General features: G+C 35.3%; 1 protein-coding gene across 2 annotated transcripts; it reads right to left on the bottom strand.

The window, feature by feature from the left end:
• Window positions 1-2361: 2361 nt before the first annotated feature.
• Window positions 2362-17416, bottom strand: fam204a (family with sequence similarity 204 member A). 2 transcript variants are annotated; one of them, XM_077237249.1, is made up of 8 exons: window positions 17342-17416; window positions 16916-17171; window positions 16611-16698; window positions 16242-16275; window positions 15010-15112; window positions 12481-12570; window positions 2844-2953; window positions 2362-2628 (listed from the first exon to the last, which is right to left on the bottom strand). In XM_077237249.1, exons 1-8 carry the CDS (start codon window positions 17371-17373, stop codon window positions 2577-2579), a joined length of 765 nt encoding a protein of 254 aa, XP_077093364.1. In that variant the 5' UTR covers window positions 17374-17416; the 3' UTR covers window positions 2362-2576. The 2 variants fall into 2 exon arrangements, with proteins under 2 accessions (XP_077093364.1, XP_077093365.1); XM_077237250.1 differs by lacking the exon at window positions 12481-12570.
• Between the last annotated feature and the right edge of the window lie 9440 nt (window positions 17417-26856).

Below are 26856 nucleotides of genomic sequence, written 5' to 3'. Positions count from 1 at the left end.
TCCAGCGCTTCAACCTTAATGTTATGAAGAAACAAGAATACTTTTTGCGTGCAAAAAATACACAAAAATAACTACTTTATTTGTACTTTTATTGTAGAAAACTAAAGGGTTGACAATTTGTATTTGCTTTAACATTAAACATCACTTACCACTTTAAGACAAAAACTGGCTAACAGTATGTTTCATACCTAATAATTATAGATGTCTCTGGCAAACCATACAACACTGTTGGAAACATTTTGGAAACACTGTTGGAAAATATTTTGTACAAGCCTTTGCGTATGCACTCAATCATTCCTAATGTAAATGTGTGTGAATTTCAGTCCAGTGACGTACTGAAGGCGAAGTGGTGAAAATATGTTATCTTTTAGCCGATTCAGTGTGAAGCCTTCCACAAGATGAGTGTAATTAGCACATCATAGTTGATGACATGTCCTCTCCTTAAAGACAAAAAGCCCAAGCTGACTAATGGTAGACTGGTGAGATGTGGTTTGGCCTTGGACTTGTTCTAAAGTATAGTCTAGCATGTTTGTGACACGTGGAAATATGCATAAATCAAAGTTTCATCAAGATCTTGTAATGTTTTACAGATCATCTGAGTGCAGAATCATACTTTTAATAGGGAAATTACAGTTAAATAACATATGTAATTGATATTGAATGTTCAGATACTGATTTTTTTTATTTAAAAATGTAATTTATTCCTGTGATGGCAAAGCTGAATTTGCAGCAGCCATTACTCCAGTCTTCAGTTTCACATGATCGCTCGGAAATCATTCTAATATGCTGATTTGCTGTCAAGAATAATTTCTTACTATTATCAATGTTGAAAACTGTGAATTCACAGTGATTCTTTGGGATCCCTTGATGAACGAGTTCAATGGACAGCATGCATTTAAATCATAAGTTGTTTGTAACCATGTAAACATCTTTACTGTCACTTCTGATCAACTTTAATGCATCCTTGGAGACCCCCAAACTTTTGAGTGGTAGGATATTCACACACACACACACACACACACACACACACACACACACACACACACACACACACACACACACACACACACACACACACACACACACACACACACACACACACACACACACACACACACACACACACACACACACACACACACACACACACACACACACACACACACACACACACTTCCTAGTGATGTAACAATCACAATTTGATTGATGTCTTTTCCTTCAGCGAGATGTCTCACTGTTTAACTGGCAGGGCTGAAACCACGCCCATTGCCTTAAGGCAACACTGACAAGTTTGTGCTACAGTTGTCAGTTGGCTGTTGTCAGGGTGGGTATGTCAAAGCCCTAAAAATTACAGATGTCTCCGCCTCAGGCCAACAGAGCATAAATCAAGGGAGAGAGTCTCCACATTCCCGCTAATGACCTCATGAGACAGAGTTGTGGAGGTGGGAGGGATGTTTAAAAAAGGAAGGAACACAGCATAAAGCATAATTCTGCTAATATACTGTATATATATATATATATATATATATATATATATATATATATAAAATGAATATTTTAAAATAATTAACATAAATTAATTATATACTCACCTTATATACTCGCAAACTATAATTTGCACTAAGAAGTTTTCAAATAAAATCATATGGTTTCATTGGTGTTTTGTTGTGTTTTTGTTTTGTTTTTTAAGCTTGACAGCCCCTGGTCTCCATTCACTTTAATTTAATGGAAATGAGCAGCATTAACATTTTTTAAAGCTTCTTCTTTTGTGTTCTTTGGAAGAAAGAAAATCATACAGGTTTGGAACAAAACAAATGATGGCAGAATTAGCATTTTTGGATGAACTGCTGCTTTAAAATAATTATATTAACATACTCTACACATTCTATGCATAAATAAATACATTTCATATTTGAAAAGAGCAGTCAACTGGATTTTATCTGATAAACAGGCTTATAAAAATGCACTGTCAACAGGAATCCACTCAAAGATGCATCATGTGTTGAGTCCAGTGTCATACACACCGTTCTCCATCTCCATGTTCGCTTTCTCCCCCACACACAGTCATCTTACACTCGAACCAAACTAAACTCCTCGTTTATGACTGCTCAAACCTCCTTACAGCCGACAAATTTCATTTTGCCCAGGCAAATCCTATTGCATATTATCCTGTACATTGCATTAGGCCCCTAATCTCTCCTTTCTCTTCCCTCGCTCCATACCTCCGTGGAAGAAAAAAAGTGGCTGCTGATTAACCCACTTACGGCAGTAAATAAATGGCGTGCGCGGTTGTACGCGCCAGATTTAATTACGGGAGAAAGAACGAAAATACATACAATAACGACCAATCTTACAATAATGGTGTGTTTATAGAATTTATTTAGCTATTTAAAATGACCCACAAATTTGAATGAATTACCAAAAAAGCTGATTCAGAGAAAAGTAAAATGTTAAATGACAAAAAAGGGAATTTGAGCGTGATAATAATGTATTGTGAAAAGATTACCTATATAAACAATCATCAATATGCCAAATCTTTACTCATCTTTTTAAAAACATTTCAACGGCTGTGAATGTCACATGAATCCCATATTGCTTTTGGTTTCCCATCTTTTCTTTGCTTCAAACCTAAAAATACAAACAAACAAAAAACATTGAAAGTAACAAATGTGAGTTAAAATAGTTTAATAATAAGATTTTTTTATATATAAAAGCAATGCAAAGAAAAACATAGTCCAGGAAAGAAGGGACATTTTAAGTGTGAAACGCAGAGTGATTTAATGAAACTGCAGGGTATCAGCACTGGGGACAGATAGAAGAAGAAAAGAAAAAAAACAACAAACCCCCAAGCGATTTGCTTCCTCCTTTTTTGGGCTGCCCGGGAAGCCTCTGCTTCCTGTTTGGTGCTAGCGAAGTCACGGCAATCGGCGGCTTGTGCGATTTTCACGGCCAGCTATTGAGAAGGAGACAGAGACAAGCTCCATTAGCTGGAGAAAATCAGTCTGCCTGGCAAACCTCACCAACACTGCCAGTGCGTCAAGGTGGTGCTCGAAGAATGCCTCTGGTTCATATCTTCATCACAGCGAGGATGGCGTATCCCGCACGGACATGCACATGCTTGAGTTTGGAAAAAAAAAAAAAAAAATTGTGGTTCATAGATAGAAGTAGGACACCCAACCCTCTGTTCCACCACTCAGCATGGATGTGCATAATTAATGTTATTATCTCATATACTTAATCTGTTCATCTAAAGAGGACCTTTAATTCTGAAAATTGCAGTGCACGCACTTAGGATGGCAAAATGAATGGAGGAGGGCGAGAGGCACATGTCTGCGGTATCAGAGATGGGAAAAGTGTGTGGGGTGACTAGATTAATTCCAATAGCCAGAGTGACACAGAGGGCTCAGGAAACAAAAGGAGAGTCCAGGCCTCTTCCATCACTCTTGGGATGGGTTTATTATTGGACCGCAAGAAACTATGATAAACACTTGGAACAATTCTCGAACCCTTTTTTTTTTATCCACTGCATTTTTCCTTGGAGCCTGTTTTTTCTTTTTTCTTTTTCGGAAGGCGATATGAGGGTAATTCTTTAGAACAGTAAAAGAACACAATCAAAAAAAAAAACCTGGAGAGAGCAAGAGAGTGGAAAAAAATGTTTCAATTATAATTAAGTGGGATAAACTTTATTAGAAAGACTGAAACTAAAATATCTCCTAATGCATGCTGGGATTAGGCAGGTCAGAGCGAGCAGGAAGGAGAAATTAAACTCTAAAGGCTTTTTATCACCATATTTCAGGAACCAAGGGTGTAAAATGTTCTAATTTGGGATACATTAAAAGCCATAAAGGTCTTTCAAAAAGATTAATGGTACTTTGCTTGGATTTAAGATAAGGCCTTTAGCAGGCTGAGAGAGCGGGGTTCCGGCTGGGCCCTCGAGGCATTCATCTATACAGGCACTTGGAAGATTTGTAAAGGCGTCTGCATAACCTGAAGCTAACACACTATGACAGTTTTTTTAAATCCTTGCCATTTTTTTTTTAGGTTTAAAGAGCCATAAATCATGTTTTCTAGCAAGACAGCGCAGAGAGGGAAGTTATAATGGGTGATCATGCCCGTGTTTAGCGCAGATCTGCTTGCAGATAATTCACACCAGGGTGTTTTTGGAGAGGCGCGTTTAAGCGGAAAAGGTGCTAAAGCTATCGCGGCCGGGAAATGACACAATATGACATTGGTAAAAAGCAGCATTTTGAGACAACAAAATGAGAGGATGCCAAATGGCTTCTGAGGTTTAAATCTTAAGATTTATCTGTGTTTTCGACACAAGGATTACCAACATTAACCTGCACTCCAGCTTTAACCAAATTTTGCCCCTATCACCAAAAATAAAGCCCCCCATTCTATCTTTCAGCCGGGACTCCCCAATTTTCACACACAGTACTATATTCAAAGCATTAAAGGTCTTAATTTTTTTTTTAATCAGTCCAGTCTACAATCCACAATTGTCTTTACCAGGGCTCAACATTAATGTCAAGCAAGTTACCTAGGAGACAGAGCAGATCAAAGAGACAAAAAAGGGAAAAAAAAAGCTCTCAAATGTCTGATTAATCAAGCCTTGCAAACAGCTTATTTCTTTTAGCCTGCATGCAAGTATGAAAATGAGATTCGGAGCGCAGTACATTGTGCAGATTTGTTCATTCTTATCAGAACAAAGCCGGCGGCAGCTTATTTCATGGATCACTGGCACTGTCATCAGTGTAGCGCAGAGCAGGTGACAGCACTTCTTTCTGTGGCAAGAACAAAATTAGCAAAAAGTCGGCACAAATTAGCCTCTCATATTTTCCGTAATATGACATTATTTTTCATTTACTTTTTTGATCCACTTTTCATGATTTTCCCTCCTTTTTCATCTTTATCCCCCCCTCCTTTTCCCTCTCTTAGTGACTTAGTGCCAAATCCTTTCACATCAAATGCGGGCACAGAGGAAAAATGCAGGGCAGGAAAAAAAAGGAATGAAAATCACAATCCAAAAAAAGAGGGGGGGGGTGGGGGAAGTGGGAGGGGGGGTTGGGGTGGATAGCATACACAACAAAAAGCGCTTGTGCTCTTTGTTCTAGGTAGTCACACTAAACCTTCCCATATTTCCGTAAGAATTACATTCAGTGCATTTCCATTGTCGTTTACCTCTCTTCTCTCCTCTTTAAAGGAATTGTGTGCCATTTACGCCAGTCCTCAGCAAAGTCTTTTTCAGTAGTGGGTTTATTTAGCGCTATTAATGATGTGACCTTTGAAAGGTCTGCGAAAGGATGAATTCATTCTGCTTAGCCCTGTAATTGCAACATGGGGCCACTAGGTGGGTTAAGTCAACAGTGGTGCATTATCCACTTGGTATTGTATAGTAGATCACTGACTGCCACAGTGACTGCTGTGAATTACACAACAAAAACTAATGTGCAATATATGCATTCTGCATACATTCACAATGCTAGTCCGTCACCTGATGTCAGGGCATTGTTCATTCCTTATCTCTTTAATTTTTGAGCCTTCCACAAATATATGACAATAAAGGTTGCAAACTATTTTGGAGCAGAAAAAGTATAAATATATAATATTATTTACTGATAATATTTTGAAAAAATGACTTTAAAATAAATAAGTGTGGTGGAAAAAAAACACAAATTTTCTTGCAGTTGTTTAAAATAGCTTTTAAATGAATTAAATCCGCATCTATAACCCAGGCTCTCATTTGCACACACAGACTGAAAAAGCAAGGGTTGCAAACAATTAACTCCTACAGTTGTAAACTGGTTTATACAACAGCTGTTACACATAACATGCACTCTGTAAAACAGGTAACATACACACACACAGCATAAAGCCCCCCCCCCCCCCCAGACTGCAACATTATTACCAATTTCAAAGCCCAGAAAGTTAGTAAGTGGAAGCCATGAACTTGTTTAATCAATTGATCACATCAACATCGTATATTGAGAATTACTTACATTTTCTTGCAAACACTTTTTTGCCTTTCTCTAATAGCACCAATAAATCAATAACATTATTGTAATTCTGCTCCGTCATGTCAAACACGTTCAGTTAGAACAGATAGGAATAATCATGACTTGCATTAAAACAATACCAAGGGAAATCTCATGGAAACCATTGCTTTGCCTGAATGAAACGAAACAGGCCACGCTCCCGTGACAATACCCGACAAAATCCTTTCAACAAAAGTGACATATTGAGAGTCCTACACTTGATATCCTTGTATACAGTGAAAGATCCAGTTAACATAGCTTATCAGTCTCAAGGGGTTGGTGGGGGAAATAAGACAAGGAGTTCCTGTAATCTTGCCACTAACTTGACAAACAGCATTACAAGACATACAGAGAAGCAGCCTCTCTGAGGGGGATCTAGTTGGAAAAGCTCTCGGTATAATGCGCTTCTCTATGTTTCAGCCCCAATAATCTGATTCCAGATACATAAGACTGTCATCTTCAGGGAACAAGGGAGTGGAAAAAAGTCTGAAAGTTCGCTGGCTTTGTGCGCATTTCATTATCTTCCCTCTTCTGAGCAGGCAAGGCTTATTAGCAAGCTTTGAACTCACACTTACAATAATGTGCCATCAACAGTTTTATAAGCTAATTAGAAAAACAGTTTAATTAATGACTGACTGGCAATAAAATGGCAATCAGGGGAAAAAAAAGGAAACGAGGGTGCTAAGCTTCCACTACCACCAATTAAGGGCTAATTACAAACAAATTATATATGTGTTTTGCTGTGGGCTTTCATTTGAAAAAAATGGCTTTAATTAAAAGAGAAAACATGCTAATTAATTAAACAGCACAAAAAAATCTACATTGAAAAGTATGCTTTGTCTATTAAGTAATTAATGATATACAATAATCCAAATGAGATTCCCCAGCATTTGATAAAAGCTTAGGACCCATTTCAAAACCCATTTCAAAATTAATGGGCAAAAATTTAATGCAAGTCATCTACAGATATAATAAAAGTTCATTCTGTGATAAATTGCTAATACTGAAAGAAATTGGAACAAAGAGAAGAGTTTTTGCTTTGCAGTTTTCTTGTTGCCAGAGGGGCCCGCACAGGAGGAAGAGCCAGTCAGGGTTTCGTTACAGATTGGGTGTTATAGACGGAAAAAAAGGGCTAAAAATACCTAATCACGCTGCTTTCAAAATCAGGAGAAAGCCATTAAGATGATTAATAATTAAATAAATAAATAGACGTGCATTATGTTTAATGCACTAAGCCTTAGCAGCCTGTACAAAAGCCAACTATCTTCCTTCACAAAAGCTGTCAAACTAGTGCATTTTAATTGGATTGGCGTCTACCAATGAGTTCAACCTAACTCTAATACTGGCACTTCAAACAGCATGACACCCCTGTAAAGAACACAGAAAGGCTAATTTTCAGAGAACTTTGTCGTTAGAGATCTGTCTATTCGTAGTTACTGAGAAACATTGCATTTCAAACGCATATTAGGACAAAACCCCAGCTGATTACTCGGAGATGAAGCAATGCAACACATTTAATAGGTGTACCGATCATAAAGCCAACGCTAATGTATAATCTTGACTGTGACGCAAAAGAAATGCGAGCATCTAACTCGCATACTGAAGAATATATGTGCCTGTGTTCTTGAACTCCTGCTCACTCCCCCGACTTTATCTTTTTGCGCCCCCTCCAACAACTTCTTTTCAGACTGTGTCTCCTTTTAATCATTTTCATATTGTCTGACTCCTGGAGAACTTGAAATGGATGCAGAACCCCCCGCCACTCGAGACTAGAAAGTCTACGTTTTGAAGTGGTAATGCGGTGCTAATATTTGTGATCAGGGCAGAGAAAAACTTTAGGAAATAATAAAGTGTGACAGTTCTTTGTTTAGCCTTGCTCAGTTTGTCTTTACCACAGAGACTCAAACTGCAGCTCTTGTTATTAAAATGTGCTTAGAAGGCTCAATGAAATCCCTTAAAAATAAGTTGACGGAAGTAATTCATTCTCTACAGACAAAAGCCGTTCAAAATCAAAACATCTGAAAACAATGAATCTAAAAGTCATAACAGAATCAACATTTTCAAAGAGTCACAGTTTTTTCATAATCTTAAATCGTAAACTAAATGTTTTTTTTAATGTTCAAGGTATTATATTGCGGTCATAAAGTCTGAGACCTGAAACTCTTCCAACAATGTACATAGACCTTTGGGAAGATGTATATGGCAAAACAGGGTTTTCACAGCGTAACCATAAAAAAAAAAAAATTTCAGTGAACAGGTCTTAAAAAAAACTAGCACTTTACCAATTTTAATAATCTAAAGAACCCTTTTCCACTATCAAGAAACTTTTGTGCAATCAAAAGGTTTTATGCATGTAAAAGTTTCTTCATGGAACTATCAATGCCAATAAAGAACCTTTATTTTATAAGAGTGTACCTTTAAAAGGTCAGTTGGATTTTGGACTAGTACCTGTGTCTTTTTTTTTTGGATAGAGGATAAGCAGTGAAGAATTTGATAATACTGTATTTAATTATAATCAATTAAAAAGCTTTCACCTTTTACACAATTTTATAAAACGCTTTGTGAATAAAAACAAAAACAATTAAACCTTCTACAGAATATCTGAATACACTTTCATGAAAGGAAAATCTCAAAGAACCCTTTTCTATCCACATTTGTGTTTAAACACTTAGACAAAGATGAAAGCCCAAATAACACACTCTTTTTAGGATAACTTGAAAGAAGGTTTTAACAAATTGCTTTAATTAGCAGATTAAAGGAAACATGGAAAATATCATCATATGATTAAAAAAAAAGCTAAACAAGGAAGCAACCGATAATTTGGCTACATTTAAACATTTCAAAAAAGTTTATGACCGGTTATGACCAATAAAAATACCTCTATTCCTTGTTAAAAACAAGGTGCTAAAAAATATATATAACAGGACCTTTAGTATATCACTGGCTCATCAACTTGTAAACCCTTTAATTTAACGCTGTATTAGCATGTAAACATTACAGAATGTATGATATTTCATAGAGCAGTAGACACAAACAATATTAGAACCTTGAAATTGAGGCTTGCCACAGCTGGGATTATTTCCTGTTCAGTGCATTATTTCAAACAGCTGTCTGCAACAACATTTATCCTGGGCAGAGCGCTCTGTGGCCGCACGGAGCGCTGTGATAATGAATACTAGCCGGATTAGAAATCAGGGAATAAAATGCTTCACTAATACCCAAATTGCCCCAAAGGACTCTTTAAAAGGAACAACATATTTCTCCGTTTATCTAGTATTTGTGTTTAGTTCACTGGAAATGTTGTATGATAGCTGGTTGTGTAGTGGTTAAATCCATTCAAATAAAATAATAATAATAGTACATTGCGTTCTGGTGTTCATATGGGTCATGCAAGTTCAAATCTGGCATGCAACTTTCAGATCGTTTTCCTCCCTTTTAATCTTTATCATTTCCTTTTTTTTTTTACTTCCCTCTAAATAAAAGCGACATTTTGAATAAACAACAGCTACACTACTGTTCAAAAGATAGACAGTAAGATTTTTTTTTTTTCTGAGAGAAGTTCAAATTCAACCAGGATGATTTAAACTGTTCAAAAGTGAGAGTAAAGACATAATGTAACAAAATATGCATTTCAAATAAACACTGTTCTTTTGAACTTTCATCATGTCACACTGAACAATGGAGTATTGCTGCTGAAAATCCAGTTTTGTAATCACTGGGATAAATTACATTTAAAAACATATTAAATAAAAACCTTACTTCAAAATATTACAGTTTTACAGTATTTTTTATCATATAAATGAAGCCTTGAGGAGAATAAGAGACTTAAAATTACTGACCCCAAACTTTTGAACGGTAGTTCATTTGTAGCTATGCTGACACACATATGTAGGTAGAAAGTATGGCTACAATAACAAAAGTTACAATAACTCATATACCTACATCTGAAACCCTTCAAATTTTAGAAATAATCATCTTCCATATGTGCAACCAACCTACCCTATCAACGCACAAACTATATGACAATGATGTTACCATTAACATGGCTGACGAAACTTTGGATACAAAGAACATGCAAGTTTGATCTTCTCTTGGCACGTTCACACAAAAAAAAATTCCATACCTACATCTCAGGGATGCTGAATCAATCTATAGAGCATAAGGGACATGTCCAGCAGATGACAAATGCACATTACCTGGTGAAAACTGTAATATACAGTCTTTAGTGGAGAACAAATAAAGCAGCTAACAGTGGCATCACTGCGCAGCGACTGCCAGTGTTCTGTCAGAGGCAGACCTCAGCTGTCTGGCTGAGCGAGAGATTCGAGACTGCTAAGTCTACTCAAATCCACTGATGCTCTAAGAAGCTTTCTGTGACAACATGGTCCTGGTAAGTCAATCAAAGAGGAAAGCCATGCAGTTTGTGTTTGTGTTTTTACCTGCAAGCCAAGGCAAACTAATAACACAGCATGCTTTGATTACTATTCCAGTGTTATTTGATAAGAGGCACTAACCTTAAACATTCAGTGCTGTCATTTGCAAGCATTTAGACAGCTTGATGGCATCTCTGAAATTCTTTACCTGCTTTTGAAGTCTAAATAAACTCTCTGTGAAGGAATGCTTAAATCTGCCATTCTCAACTAAACAAAAGAACAAAGGCAAAGGCTGATATAGCATCACAATGAAGCCCATGTAATGAAATGTTTCCGAGAACGGTTTCCAAAGAAACCGTTATGTCTCTGTCTACATGGGAAAGAAAAAGATAAAACCACAGAGATACTCCAGAGATAAGCGTAAGAGGCATCTGTATGGATTACCGTGTAAATACTCTCAAAAGAAAATTGCCTATAAACCAAGGGCCTGTTGTTGGCATTACTGAGCTATTTAATGCTTGTTCCCATGGCGCTACGCTTGTTAGTAGCATGATTATCACCTTACTTTGAACTGATTCAAATCAACAATCAACAGCACCACAATATGATTTCATTAGTGCAGAGTAAATGGTGTCATTTTCGCATTTACACCAAGAGAAACAGAAGCTGTAATTGATTACGTTGGAAACTAATATTTGAGGTTAACACGATTAACACTGCTCCTCCCAATTGGATGGGAGGGCTTTATCGAAGCATGACCTGAGACTGTTTTATCCACAATTAAACTATAAAATTAATCTTAATAGAAAATTAATTATTGTAGAAACTGAAAACTACATTTAAATACACCAAAGCCAGGAATAAATACAGCAATAAACCGTAAAGAAAATTATCACAAAAAGGATTTGCAGAATGAGTATCACAAACCATTTAGTACATCTACATATAAAGTTATTAACAGAAGATTAATTACCACTTTATGCAATTTTTTGTAATGCACAGCATGATGAAATAAAGCTGGTTCATTTTTGGTATGCAGACTGACACCTGATATAAAATCTCTGACAACATAGTACAATAAGAAAGAAAGAAAGAAAGAAAGAAAGAAAGAAAGAAAGAAAGAAAGAAAGAAAGAAAGAAAGAAAGAAAGAAAGAAAGAAAGAAAGAAAGAAAGAAAGAAAGAAAGAAAGAAAGAAAAAAAGAAAGAAAGAAAAAAAGAAAGAAAAAAGAAAGAAAGAAAGAAAGAAAGAAAGAAAGAAAGAAAGAAATGAAAAAGTACGAATGAAAGAAAAAGAACGAACGAACAAAAGAGAATAAAAGAACGAACAAATTAAATTAAGAATGAACGAGAGAAGAAAGAAAGAATGAAACAAAGAACATTTGAACAACACTCAGTTTGGGGTGGACAGTGACTGAAGAAATAAAAATCATGTTTTCTATAAAAATGTTTAGAAGTCAGCAAATGTATAGATAAGTGGACTGGACGCACACACCAGTTGAAGGTTGACAGTGAACATAAATTCTACACAGTAATGCTGGAATCAAAGCTAGGCCGGAATTTAGTGGAATGCATTTCAGATTCCATTGAATCAAAGTTGCAAGGCTTAAAAATATTGCCCGCTATGATTGCCCCAACTTCAGAAAAGTTGAATGTCTTTTTAACTGCAATTACAGCTGTGCGAATGTTACATTTTCTGCCAAATTAGCTTCGAAGCGCTTGATCCTACGTACACTCCTAAAATGTGTCTTTTTTAAAACTGCAGGCACTGTATTTAGGTATGAGCCCACTTCAAAGGTGTAAAACTGGCACCTTGAAAATGTTTTAGCGCTTGGGTTGAAAGCATTGTAGCCTTCATTAAAAGGCAGAACCGAAAGTTCTATAGACACAGCCGTACTTCAAACTGGGGGAGGGCTTTCCATTAACTTTAGTGTAAAAGGGTTGCAAGACTTTCAGCCCAAGTGCTTGTGAATGTGTGTAGCCTCTGTCTTTGCAGGCAAAATGTCCGCAGACCCATTAGCTCAATTTGTCACAGTCGGCGCGCCCCCCGAGATGGCTTATCTGGGCAACATACCTCTCGAGTAGCAAGACTGTCACTCAGTTCTTCTGCCTTCCCATAGTCCCCTTCAGCGATGGCACTCTCTATGCTCTTTTCCAGGCCTGTCTGAAGATGAGAAGGAGGGAAATAAAATGAAGTGATTTTCAAATAGAAATAGAAGGACGAGAAGAAGAAAAATCAAAGAGTAACTTAAAAACTCCCCCAGGCATTCTTTTTAATATGATTGCCATTACAACAAATATGTAGATTTCCTCTCGTAAATGAAAATCGTTGGTTGATTAAATATTAGGCAAAAAAATCTGTCTAGCCACAGGAGGTTACCAAACAGAAATGTTGGTCTTTAATTAGATATTTCCATCAAAGCGGCAGGACTGGTGGAGCAGAGCTCTCTGTCTGCTACTACTGATCTTCAGAAGACAAATCCCAAAAAACAAAGACAAAACATTCTCTTTTTCTACCAGTTTCACTCATTCTAGATGTGTTTGTTGCTCCTTATGGTAAAAAAAACAAAAAAAACTTGAAAAACTAGCAATGCATGCATAATGCAATACATACTTCAATTCATAATTATTCCTGAGCTAATGTATATTCCATGCTGTGATTTCAGAAACGGTCATATAATATTAATTCTGCTTAGGTAAACATTTCAGAGGGACTGTTCCAATCAGCCTTCCTCACAACTCCATTAAAATGTACTTTCACAGAATATGCTCAGCCTTTTAATAATGTTTAATCCATAAAAAAAGATATAGCCTTTGAAAGCGAGGGAAAATGGAGCAGCAGAGCTGTCTAAATTAACAGAACAACCAGATATATATATAATCAAAACAATATTTTAACTCAATAACCCAATATTTTAACTTGCTAATGCAAAATTACTTGAGCTCAACATTAAACGATACGGACAATTGAATCAGTAGCGTTTTCCTACTTAAAACAAATTAAATTACAATTGCCAACATTCTGCTTACATGACAATTTATAAATTAAAAAACTGCAAAAAAAAATGTTTTGAGCTAATTCTGCAGAATGATAAGTAATGTGCATTAGTGCAAAAATGGCTTGAAGTTACAAATTATTAATTCTGTTTACAAAGCTTTGCACTTAAAGAGACTTATTTATAGAAAATTTAATCATGAAACTCCTGCATGACGAAATTAAATTATGAGCCAATGTACAAAGTCAGCTTTCTTGAATCCTTTTCTCACATATTCTGCTCTCATCTTACAAGGAACAGAAATCATACACTGCAAAAGACATTGTTGCTTTAAATGAAATGAGCTGTACAATATAAGCAAACCTGTTCACAGACGCCACAGGAAAAAATCTATTCCTGCTATAACAGCGACAGTGTTGATAAGGTGAATTTTGTTGAATAAATGCCTGTTTACAAATGTTTTTTATGCAGACAGAGGAAGTAAAGCAACAATGTTTATGTCCCAGCACAATGCAGCCATAATATACACACTCAATTCCAACATAAATCCTAATAAGATTTAAAAAGAAAATAGTATATTAGATTTTAAATGGCTCTTAAATTACGTCTTTGCACTAAGTTCATTAATAATAAAAAGTATTACAATCTACCTTGCACTTGTTCCTAAAAACATTTTTTTAAATCATATTTTTTAGTTTATCTGTTAGAAGATCAGAAATGTTTTTCAAAATCATGACTTGAGTTGATTTATTACCAAACGTTAAAATTCTCAAACATTTCATTACCCTCACACAAAAATCCAAAATCCACAAGAGTGACCATCATCAGATCTTTATTTCAAATCCAAACATCCCATAAATGTTTAAACAGTTTGAAGATTTTAAATCGTCAAAAGTGCCCCTAACAGAATAAGCACACATTTATATTAAATGAAGCATTAATATAACTAATACGGAAGTGCTATGCAACAATCATCTCTACGAAACTACAATTCTACAGCAACATTAACAAAATACGAAACTCAAGGCGGCTGATATTCAAAATACTTCAATGTGATGGAAGAGTAGGTAATACTAAAAACATGTCCATTTACAGAGGACAAAAAAGGCGTATGCTGTTATATTCTTTATGCAGTTCTACGCATGATGCACTTTCAGCTTCTGAGTGAGGAAAATCTTACTGTCGTATTCGTTACACAAGCTGTCCAGTGTATTTGATTTGCAAGCGTTCCCCTCCCTATCACTGAATTACAGCATTACAGAGAGCTCCTGACTCCATTGTACTGTGGCTTTCAATGGAGAAATCCACCTCATATAAGAAATATTAAACACCAACCAGAACAGACAGTGCAGCTACATCCTCATGTCAAGATTAAGGTAATCTCATCATTAAATATAATATGATCTATTCTGTTATGCTCAGTGTCATGTGGAAGAAAGGACGCCTCCTCACTCTGTCTTTCACATTTGATAGAGGAAACAATTACGAGTTACACATACAGTCGACAGAGAACAGAGAGAGGCAGTGGGATAAAAATGCTTTCAGCATCAGAGTGGAATTAAGACACCCACAGAATGGTAGAGGAAGATGGAGGAAATCATTGTTACCATGAGAGGAGGTCTGCTACAAGGAGGAGGCTTGAGTCTATCATTGATGCCAAAATACTGCGTGAGCTCCTTCCAGTGCTCCTCCTGTTTCTCTTCAGGCTCCCTGTGCAAAGACACAGAATGACAAGTCTTTCTGTTATTATTATTATTATTCACTCCAGGACTAGCATGTACACTTTGTGAGATTCAATTGTTTTCTGCTATAACTGGTGAGTTACAGAGCCAGTCAGTGTTTCGTATAGTGTGTGCTTAGTGAAATAGGCAAGGAGGTTTCAAATATGAAGAATTTTGTACTTAGATTTTCTATTTGTTCCCCTAAAGTCTGGAATACACCACTTTTAAAATTGAAATAGATTTTAAAACACTAAGCACCATACAGCTACCCACTTGAGAATCACACACTACCAGATTACCAAAACACAAATTCACGTCAAACATACACCTTGTTGCTAAAAGACACAAGACAAAAGAAAACAATCACTGTGCCCGAAATTGAATACTTGCCTACTATATAGTATGCGAAAAACAATACACAAAAAAAGCATTGTTATGTATGTTATGTATCAAATACATAGTACTCGAAAAACTGTAGGCAAAAAGTACCAGAGTGACTTACTACTTCCACCAAGATTCTGAAGCATGCATTTGATGGACACTTTATTATCCCATGAGGCCACGGGAGAGGATTTATGAATGCCAGCGAAGCAACGCAACTGACGCTGGTAGGTCACGTAACATTAACAACATTGCAGATGTAGTACGCCCGTATTTCATTCATACTCCCCATATTCATACTACATGGAATGTAGGCTACGTTTTTTAACATTTGGCCTAATGGTTGGAGAAGTCAGACTGGTAACCCGAAGGTTGCAGGTTCGATTCTCAATACCGGCAGGAAATGACTGAGTGCCCTTGAGCAAGGCACCTCACCCCCAATCACTCCCTGGGCGCCAAAGCAGAAATGACATACTATGCGAAAAGTTGTGTAGTGTATTATAGAGTAATAATTTAATATTTAATCAGTCAGTGAACAAATAAAACATTTCAGAAATTTATTTGAATTTATGCATTCCTTCATCACTGAAAAACAAATTAAAAAGTCAAAGTTTGTTAAGCCTAAGGAAAGTTGTTTACACATGTTTCGCTCATAGACCTGCTGACTAATGTACTGATGTTTGTTTGAATGGTCTACTTTGGTGGAGTCATTAACTCTCCATGATTGTCCACCATACCTTTTCTGCTCAGTGTCGCAATTCTGTGTCCCACCTGTTTGAGGTATAAAAAACAAAATAAGTTCTATGTGTCTAAAAAGGTATGCATATGCATTAAGGCATATTTATTAGAAAGCGTAAAATTGTGTTGTTTATCTCCATGAGTAGAGTACATGTGGATTATCTTAGTTCTACTGTAGTAAATCCTACTGGACATCCAACAACCAAAACAAAGTGCATGGCATCATTATGACTGCATGGGGAACTCCTTTAAAAAACACTTGCATTGTTTATGTTTGCATGGAAATCTGAATACATCAGATACTATAAACCATAACATAAATAGTATAGGAGAAAAGAACTGATAGATAATGAAAAATACAACTTGACCTTTCTTGTGGCGCCTTTTCCTTTGCCGTTTAGTTTGTGGTTGCTTCATTCTCTGATCATCTTTTGCTCTTTGTAGATCTTTGAACCTCTGCAACATTAAGAGATGTCAATCAGTGATACTGACATAATGATATTAAAATAAATGCTAGTTGAAATGAATGCAACTTGTTTTGTTTATACTGTAGTGTTTAGGTATGCTGCACAATTCGACCTACAATACAGGTACAACATTTGATCAATCCATGTTCTGCACTCTCTTGCAATTTAACTGCATATAAACATATAACTTGGGTCAGTCCACGTACTTGCCAGTTATCCAAGGACACTCCAGGGAGACACTCATCCCCAGATGCATCATAATTGCGCGAATCCGTTTTTGTCGTATTATTATATTCATCCTGTAGACGAATTGAATGTGCCTCTGTGCCTAACTGAAGTGAGAGGTGCTCGTCTGTCTGTACTTGTCTATTTTCTGATGTTACCCCTTCACCATCACCATCATCAGAGCTCAGGTCAGCCTCAGTGAGACCCGGCGGCAGAAGTCCACTATACATATTAAATCTGGCGAATAATCAAAAACGCAACTGTCGCAGACTTCCGCATTATTCTGTGTCACAAAATGGAGGTGATTGGTGTATAAAGCAAATATATTGTTAAATGAAACGGATGATATAACGACATCACAATATTTCAGCGCACTACACCAATAACAGCAAGACGCTCACGCTTACCTTTGAGTTCTGTATTTCCGCGTTTTGAACATAGAGCTTCATTATTGGACCGGCGAAGGAGTGAAAGCCGTAACAGAAACGCTGATTGGTCACCTTTATCTCATTACGAAATTGGATCATTCCTTTTACAAAATAGAGGAAGCCGCTGTTCTGTGTTATGAATAATAGTTCACGAATAATATTTTTTGGTTTTTGGTTTTAATTATTATAATATTTATAATTATTATTTTTACTACTAGGCTACTACTACTAGCCTACTACTACTACTACTACTACTACTACCATTCCTGATTTTTATATCTTTATCCAATTGCGCTTTTTTTGTTATAAAATTTGTTAAAAATGTATCACATGTTTAACAATCTAATCTAAATAGATGGATATGTGGACCTTTTTAGCCATGAAGAAATTACCAAATTAAAATGTTAAAAGTCATTAAACATGAAAATTATAGGCCTGTTGCATCAATTAGCCTACTTTATTCCCCTAAAACTTTGGGAGGTTTGTTATTTCTGGTTGTGAAAATGATGAATAGAACTTACTCGCCTATTAAATGGACTGTAGCTATGTCTATCACTCACAGACTCGTTTTCATTCATGACAAATTAAATATGGCTTCTAACCTGAATAAGGTACCTTGACCAAAAATATTTCTAATGAAAATACATATTATGCAGTAGCAGCAAACTTTAAGGTAAGAATGAGTAAACTTATTGAAACATTGTTGTAGTTGTTTTTTTTTACAAATGGCAAACTAAAACACAATTGCTCATGTTTTCCAGAGTGATAAGAATGCTCTTATATGAGCAATGTCTCCCAATTTATTCAGACAGCTGAGGGCATCACCACATTATCATTCAAATGATTAGCATGCTAATCTTGTTTAGCCTGTGGCACTGGCAGACGAAAAACACTGATGCTTAAATTGCTTATTTATATCAAATAACATCAGTTTTCTGTTTTGTTGCTAAATAGGGGTGGGCTTTGTGCCTAATTGCAAAATCACCTATTTACTTAAATGATTTATTTAGTGTGCACAGATTCTGAGGCAACAAGCTCATTTGTATTGTTATAATGTCACAAATTTTCATCAATATAATGTCTGCTTGATATGCCTCCAGCGGGGGTGCCACTCTCTCTCTCTCTCTCTCTCTCTCTCTCTCTCTCTCTCTCTCTCTCTCTCTCTCTCTCTCTCTCTCTCTCTCTCTCTCTCTCTCTCTCTCTCTCTCTCTCTCTCTCTCTCTCTCTCTCTCTCTCTCATAAGTCCCTTCCTATTTTCTATAACCAAAGTGAGCAATGCTCCTCATTTGTGCTCACTGCTGCTTTAGTCGAGTTTATAGTGTTGACCTGACCTTCTTTAAGTATTATTTTTAAAAATGGTCATATTGCCCCTTTTTAACTCTGTACAGCTTGATATGAAATAACAGTAAGAAAAAATACAATTTTATGTAACCTTTAGACAAAATCTAATACAAGAAAGCATATGTATAATGTTTGATGTGTTTTATGTATCACATTTTTATGGCCCATATAGTATGATATGAGAAAATGGAGCTTATGCACTCAAGGCAGAAATAAACACTTTATTCAGAGACCCAAACTGAGCTAAAATGCAATTTGGTGCAGATCCTGATATGGGCCAAAACATATAATGAACTTTTGATTTAAATATGTTGAAAAAATGTATTAAAACAAAAAGTTGGAACTATCAATCAGATGACAGAAGGCATGTAGATTGTGTACAACAGCACTTTAAACCCAAATAAGTTGAGGTTAATCAGTTACATTAAAAAAAAAAAACAAGTTGAGAAATTAAAAGTTTAAGCAAGCAGAACTGGCACATTTTTATTTTGTACTCATATATTTGAATTGTTCTTAAATTTAAATATTTTACTTAGCTGATTATCATGCTATTATGCAATCTCAACTTAAATATTTTTGGTAGTGGAGGTTGGCTTGCTTTATCTAGCTAATTAATAAATGCTAACTTGCTAATTGGTATCATGATGCTTAGATAGCATTAGCATTAGCATAGCAATGAGTACGACAATAAAGAACATAACAAATGCTCCACTCGTCACCATGATGGTAATAAATCCATCAGAAACTCAGACACAAACTCTTCTAAATTAGCAAGCAAAAAATTAAACACTAAATCTTCCACTTAAATTAACATCAATCTTGCACAAAAACTAAAACAAACAAAAAAACATTATGTAACACTTAATTATAGGACTTATTCTCCCTTTCAAGTGTCATGGCAAAACATGGTAAATAGAAATCCCGAGGCGCAGTTTCAGTTAAACTTAAGTTTGTCTAAATTAAAAGAAACAAGCTAATAAAACTCTAAACAATGCAACAATTCAGATAACTTAAAATGTGTCCGTTTTGTAAACTCAAAAGAAAAAGAAAGTTCTAAATACTTATAAAAGTTAATTTGATTGAACTAATTTGTTTAATTTAAGTTTACAAACCAATTAATTATTTTGAGCATATGGTTTACAGTGAGAATTTTCAGCAAAGTTTTGATCATGTTGATAATTTAGAGGGCCAAAAATCATGTATCAAATATGAAAATGTAGGCTTTATAGGGCTTTAAGTAGCCTATATGTTGTATTCCTTAAAAATACAAATTTCATCCAACATCAAGAACTTTAAGTAAATATGATAGGGCTTAAGTCACCAAGATATATTAAACGTCACTCTATGTATCCCATATCCTCTCTATTGCAAACTGATATCACCCACTCACAGTTAATACCAATTTAATTATATATGTGACAACTCGATGTCAAGGACAACTGGAACTTTTAAAGGTAATTTGGTGGGGTAATATATCACTGAGCTTACTGTGGAGTTAGTGTCAAAATTATTGTGATTACTATTATTATTTCATTACTGGCACTTTCAGTTTGGGCTTGAGATCATTATTTCTGTTATTTATTACTTATTTCGAGTTTGTTGTTTAAAACTTGGAAACCCTTATTAAGGTTTGGTAACAGTGGAAAAGAGGTGGTAAGTGTGGTGAGATAAACTAATCATCTCAGAGTCTTAATTATTAGTATCTATGTGACAGGCTGATTTTTTTTTTCCCTGAGCCAGCCGAGTTGAGCCTCAAATGAGCAAGCGCATGTCTGGAGAAATAGTAATAATTTTAAGTCATCTGGATCTGGCTTGGGGTGGCAGAATTCATTAGAGAAGATTAGCTGAGTGTGTACAAAGTAAATGAGATATCTAATACTAGCCAACACGGAGGTCCAGGGATTCCTCATTTAGCTCTGAATATGAGAAACCATGTTAAGAGGCGATTATGTATAGCTTGACTTCTGCACTGGCTATATGCCTGCTTTCCGTGCATTTGGCCCGATGGTGTGCTCTCGTATTTAATGACCCTTGACTTTTTAGCCTCCATGTGTATCCAGTGTACAAGCCATTACCAATAAAGTCCAACGGCGCAGCACGAGGGAGGAGGTAGAGAAGGGTGACACCCAGATGAGATTATTCACTGTTAGCCTGACAGGGCAGCCATCTGAATTGTTTTTGAGAGAGAAGCAAGGGAAGCTAATTATGAGTTTAAGAAGAAGGTTGTAAGGGAAAAAAATAATAAGATTACAAAGAATAATTTGCAGATATAATTACACCAAAATTGGGTACACACAATCGTCAAATACATGTATTGCTTGACCTGGGTGAGCCAGTGAAATAAATCCTTCTTCTATAGCCTTTGTTAATTTGTTTTTATCATCTCCAAGTGGTGTTTGTGCAGGCAGTGCAATTTGCATGTGTAATTCCACTGTGCAAATTGACAACAAGTAGATAATTCTGGGAAATGGGATGGTTGCAAGGCCCTAGCTATCTTCCTGTGCCGATTCATTTTGAGGAACTGCTGAGGCATGAAACTCATACATCAACTATTTCCTGACAATGCTCAGACTTATTGTCCCCTAAAATGTCATTACAGCCATTATTTATGGAGTTAATTCATTTATTAAACCATATTTACGCAGACAGAATGTCACATTGTGTCCATCGTCCAGAATGACGCCTTTAATGATGATTTGAACACATTTTCTCTTTTAAATTCTACCAAGAAAGCGAAAGAAAATGGGCTTTGTCTTTATGTCACGGCTTAAGTTATATTGTAAATATAAAAACACAAACCTTTACCTAACACAGGTGACCGTCTTCTAGCAGTCAGATGTCGTTCAAAAGAACGATTAGCTAAAGAATCGGACATATATAACACCGCTTATCCGAGTAAGATTATAAAATAATATCAGCTCAAATCAATATTTCATGTACATGTATTTATTTATTTGGCAAGTGGCCATGTAATAAGTGAGATTGTTACCATCCCAAAATATAACTACCTTTCATATCTCCAACATACGATTGTCGCATCACATTATTTAAAGGTAACTCATAGACATGCAAATGAATACTAGCAAAGCAGAGGTTAAATACATAATATGGGAGAAAACAAAATCAAAGGTGGCAAGAAAGGTAGGATAGAGTCGAAATGAAAAATTACAGTATCAAATTTAAAGAAATGTTAAAGGAGATATGGGTGGGAAGAAATAGTGATGACGAGTTCACACAATTTCGAGTACCCGTGAACCCGAAGTTGCAACTGACTTTACTTCAGTGTTGTGACGTATTTCCAAGGGAAATGGAATATAGACTGCGTCCGAAATCACATACTCTCTTGAGTAGGTACTTATTTTGAATAAGTAATTGTTTCACGGCTGCTAAAAAAGTATGTTCAATGTAGTATGAATGTGTGTAGTATGAATGTAATCCGGACTAACTACATTCGCCATTTTGTCATTATCATGTGACCTGCCAGCATCAGTCACCATTCATAAATCCTGTCCTGTGGCCTCATGGGATAGTAAATTGTCCATCATATGCACACTTTAGAATCTCGTCGGAAGTAGTAGGTCATCGGGGTAATTTTTGCCTATCTTTTATGAGTACTGTGAATTCGGACATACTTCTTTTGTCACATACTGTTTTTCATCTATAATATAGGCCTAGTTGGGAAGTATGCGATTTCGGATGCAAAACAGAGCTAGATCTGTCAGGGCTTGACTTCGGGACAATGGAACCGGAAGTGCTAAAATGCTTACTCGCATTTATTTGATTCTGAGTTTTGGCTCACAAAGTGATGACATACCTGCACCACTCTATTGTCTGTTTCTGGCTGTGTTCCAATTCAAAGGCTGCATCCTTCGAAGGACTCGGACTTCGCTCAATGAATTCTGGGGTAGGCAAGGTAGTGAAGGATCCATCTGTTGTATTCTTCATTTCATGGGAAACGTTGCACGCATTTGGAGGCCGCATTTTAAGGAGCCTTCGAACTGCAGCCTTTGTCGCGCAGAGGTGATGGAATCTGCATTCGAAGGATGCACCCTCTGAATTGGAACGCAGCTCTTATTAATTGCACCATTAGCTGTGTGTGACAAATAACATTTCATATTCTGATTCTGTCCCCACTATAAACTAATAGAACTAGGCCTAAACTGAAAAAAATGGTGTAGAAATTCTCACTCAGAAAGTGCTAGTAAATTCACAAATACTTTCAAAGAAACAGCAATTAGGTTAAAAGACTGAATTTAATTTTTTAAAGTAGAAAGACCAAAACAGTATTTTCTTGTAAAATGTACTTTAGTAATCTTTGTATTATTTACAACCTTGAAAAAATAAATTGTTAGAGTGGGATCTTTCAACGTCGTTCCCGGCCCAAATCGTCCCTGTTAGAATGCAGAGTAGTAGATTACATTTTACACTAAATATGACAGTGCTCATAATGTGTAATTGTACAGCGGGAGACATCTCCTGGTGCGTCATACATTTTAATGTTACATATTCGCACTGGATAAGTCCACCATGCCATTCTCATTTATTTTATTTTATATTTTCACCTGCCACCTCGAACTACTTATTATGGCTGTAATAGTGAGCTGTATTTGAACCATTAAGCTGTAATGATTCGCTTGCGTGACATTTTAATTCAAATAAGCAGTTTGAAGAGGATGGCAGTGTTACTGGGATTAGACAGTTAGGGCTAAAACAAACTAATTTGATTGGCAAGATAATTCTCACAGCCTCTACGGGAGGTTTATGTTTGGTTGGCAAAAGGGAAAATAATCTTTGTAAACATTATATTCCATTAATCCGTAGCCTTCTTTAGGTAGCTGTACAATGAAAACATAAAGGAGAAATAACAGCACACTGTAAAAAAAAATCCTAATTTTACAGAAAATAACTGTGATTTTTTGACGATCATTTTCTTTCATTTTAAATTGTACTCAAAATACTGTAAAATTACAAATAATATCTGTAAAATAGAAATTCAGCTGTTATTTTAGGTATTGTGACATTAATGACAAATTACAGTAATTCACATTTTTTATACAGAAAATTGATTGTATTTTTCATACAGTATTTTTTCTGTTTTCTTAAATTACATAAAAATGTATGTAAAATTACAAATATAATCTGTAATTTAACAGTAACAAAATAGTTAAATGATAAAATGGTCAAAAGACTGTCAGCTCCCCAAAAAACTGTAAAACATCCTAAATTAAATAAACTGAAAAACACTGTTATTTCACAGGTATTTCCAGCATTATTATGATCAAATACCTTCATTGTAGAAAAATCGTAAAAAAAGGGTAAAATAACTGGCAGCTGTGGCTGCCAAACAAAAACCATAAAATTAAAGTAAAATATGCTAATTTAAATAAAGTGTACAAAACTTTAAAATAAATTTGATATCACCATGATTGGGATCAGTGTCTGCTTTAGTTGGGGTCATGACCCTTGAGATTTAACTTTTGCTTTTCTCTGGCTGCTTTATCTGTGTATTTGATACACGTCTATCATAGTAATAAATGCTGGAGAAAATATCAGATGATCTCAATCATTAATTGATGATGTTATAGTCATCATATGATGATCTGATTCACTGATATGACAGTCAAATCTCTGAATATGATAGCTTATATTACAGAGTATCTAGGTGGAATTTAGCTTTATACAAAGTCTTTAATTAATGTCATAATTTTTCACATGACCCTTGGAATATTGTGGTATCAGTATTATAACACTCTGCATTTTATATATATATATACTACACAAAAAAAGTTCTGTCTTTTTTTAGTTGTATAGAGACATCAAGAATCAACATATAGAACTCAACAATTGTGACAACCAAATTTTTTTTTTTCATTGTGACCATTGTTGTGATTCATACGCTGATTCTTGATGTCTGAGTGAGTCTATATGATCCTGTCAAATATTTTCTGTATAATGACTTCATAAAATCTGAGTATCACAGCACTGGAGAATGTTTTATAGAAGCTTTGTCATGCAAAATGAATAACTAACATTTAATGACATATTCAGATATTAAACTTCAGATGGTATCAATGGAGCCGGACTCTACATGATGACTATTCTCACTACAAAGTGACCAACATTATCTGATCTGAATTTCTCTTAGACTCTTACCATAACAAATATGCATCAGAGACACATTGTTAATGCAGCCAGAGAAACACTAAAGTTCAACACTAAAAGTTCAAGACCCCAACCAATGTTCCCTCTAATTTTTTTTCTTGCTGAGCAAAACTTTTTTCTATTGGGCGGACATATTTCGCCACCTGAGCAAAAATATTCTTTATACCTGACCTGTACAGCATACGTAGAAAAACAATGGTTTCAACATTCAGTTGTAACTTTTAACTTGAATGTGGCATTTCTATTTTATTTGACCCTTGATGTAACTTACTGGTATTAAATCATATTTTTGAAAAACAAGCAGTTAATTAAGAAGTCACTAAATGAAGCACATTTTGGGTTACCTGATATTTTTTTCACAGTGCTGTTAACTGTACAGTCTTTACCAAGAAATCCTATGAAAAATAATTTAAAAAATCTTCTGCAGGACAGTTCAATTCTTTACAATAATAGAATATAGTATGAAAGAAAAGTAAGCTGTTACACTGAGATGGTTTGGGGGGGAAAAAAAGTGTTTTTGTACAGTCAATTAATTGTGTACAGGAAGCATTAAACCATCAAAGTTAAATGATTGTTTATTTCTTATGAATTTCCAATATTTTCTTTAGCAGGGGGTTTCAAAGTTTTTAATGGCAATGAGCCCGTGAGATTCTTTATTTAGGCTTATAATATAATAAAATATAGGCCTAATATAATATAATATTAAAAAAACGAATTGAAGTATTTGATGTGATATAATGTATCAGTTTAAATGCTTCAATTTGTTTACATATTATATTATTATAATATATAACAAACTGAAGCATTTAAATAGATCGAATAGCTAAATATTTTCAAGAAAAGTGAATATGTGAACTCTTTTATAGTAATCTAACCATGCCTGAACCGGCCGCGCAGGCACGCAGTTTAGAGGGAACATTGACCCGAACTAAAGCAAACACTGATCTCCATCATGGTGACATCAAACTTTATTCTTTTCAATAAAGCTTCAACTTCTAAACCTCTGTTAATTCTCAATAATAATGTTAGTATGAAAGAAATAAAGTCTGGATTGCAATAAGTGAAGATGCATAGATCCTGAGAGATCTGGTAGTGTTTAATGTTCTGTTGGGGTTTAAAGTGTTTCTGTATGGTGTGTTTCGCGTGTCACCATTGTGTTGAAGAGTAGAGCCTGAGCTTCAGTCCAGGATGAGCAAATAAATACTGATGAAATGCTTCATGTTTCTTTATTTAACTGACAGTAACTGTGTAGTTGCTGATGTAGTGACGTATATAGTCAAAGCAAATCATGCATGTAATTAACTGTGTGTTTTTCAGTAAATAAATCAGAAAATAAATGTGAAGTAACTGTGTTTTAACTGTGTGTTTCTGTTAAAAAAGATTAATGAAGATTTCTGTAAAAGTATTTTGCACTTATTTAAATTAAGATATTTTACATTAATTTTATGGTTTTTGTGTGGCAGCCGTTGCTGACAGTCATTTGACTGTTTTTTTATTGGATTTTTTTAAAATGAAGGTGTTTGATCGTAATAATTCAGCAAATAGTTGTAAAATAACAGTGTTTTTCTGTAAAAAATTTAAGGAAAATTTCTGTAAAAGTTTTTTGCATTTCATTTAAATTACGATATTTTACTTTATTTTTACGGTTTTTGTTTGGCAGTCAAACAAAACAAAAGCTGCCAGTCGTTGACCGTTTTTTGACGATTTTTTTTTTACAGTGGTCAAAGATGCTGCAAGATGGAACTGTACAGAGAACTGCATTTTATTTAATTTATATTTTGTAATTAGCTATAGCAGTAGTCCTATAGTATGATGAATAACGTTATGTAGAACTTTACTTCCTTGTGCAGAAGCAGGTTTATTACAGTAGCTGTACTCATTGGAGTTTCTTGAGTAAGAAGATTCAAATCAAAGGAAATCTTGTGATTAATATTCATGTTTTGCTAACTCATGGAGTGTGCAAGCTTTGTATATACTGAAGATAAAGAAAC

This window comes from Siphateles boraxobius, unplaced genomic scaffold (genome assembly GCF_051911475.1).
Source record: "Siphateles boraxobius isolate OS27281-9 unplaced genomic scaffold, OSU_SipBor_1 20, whole genome shotgun sequence".
Lineage (NCBI taxonomy): Eukaryota > Metazoa > Chordata > Actinopteri > Cypriniformes > Leuciscidae > Siphateles > Siphateles boraxobius.
The sequence above is the reverse complement of the archived record's forward strand: the minus strand, read 5'-3'. Positions and strand labels throughout refer to the sequence as shown.

Bases quoted from the DNA above. Each gene is read 5' to 3' on its own strand.
- fam204a (XM_077237249.1), bottom strand. From the start codon at position 17,373: ATGTTCAAAACGCGGAAATACAGAACTCAAAG. The intron at 15,113-16,241 runs GTATGGTGGACA...GTCTTTGCACAG, and splicing joins TGCGACACTGAGCAGAAAAG to GGAGCCTGAAGAGAAACAGG. The intron at 2,954-12,480 runs GTATGTTGCCCA...CCTTCTCAATAG, and splicing joins ACAGTCTTGCTACTCGAGAG to CTGGCCGTGAAAATCGCACA.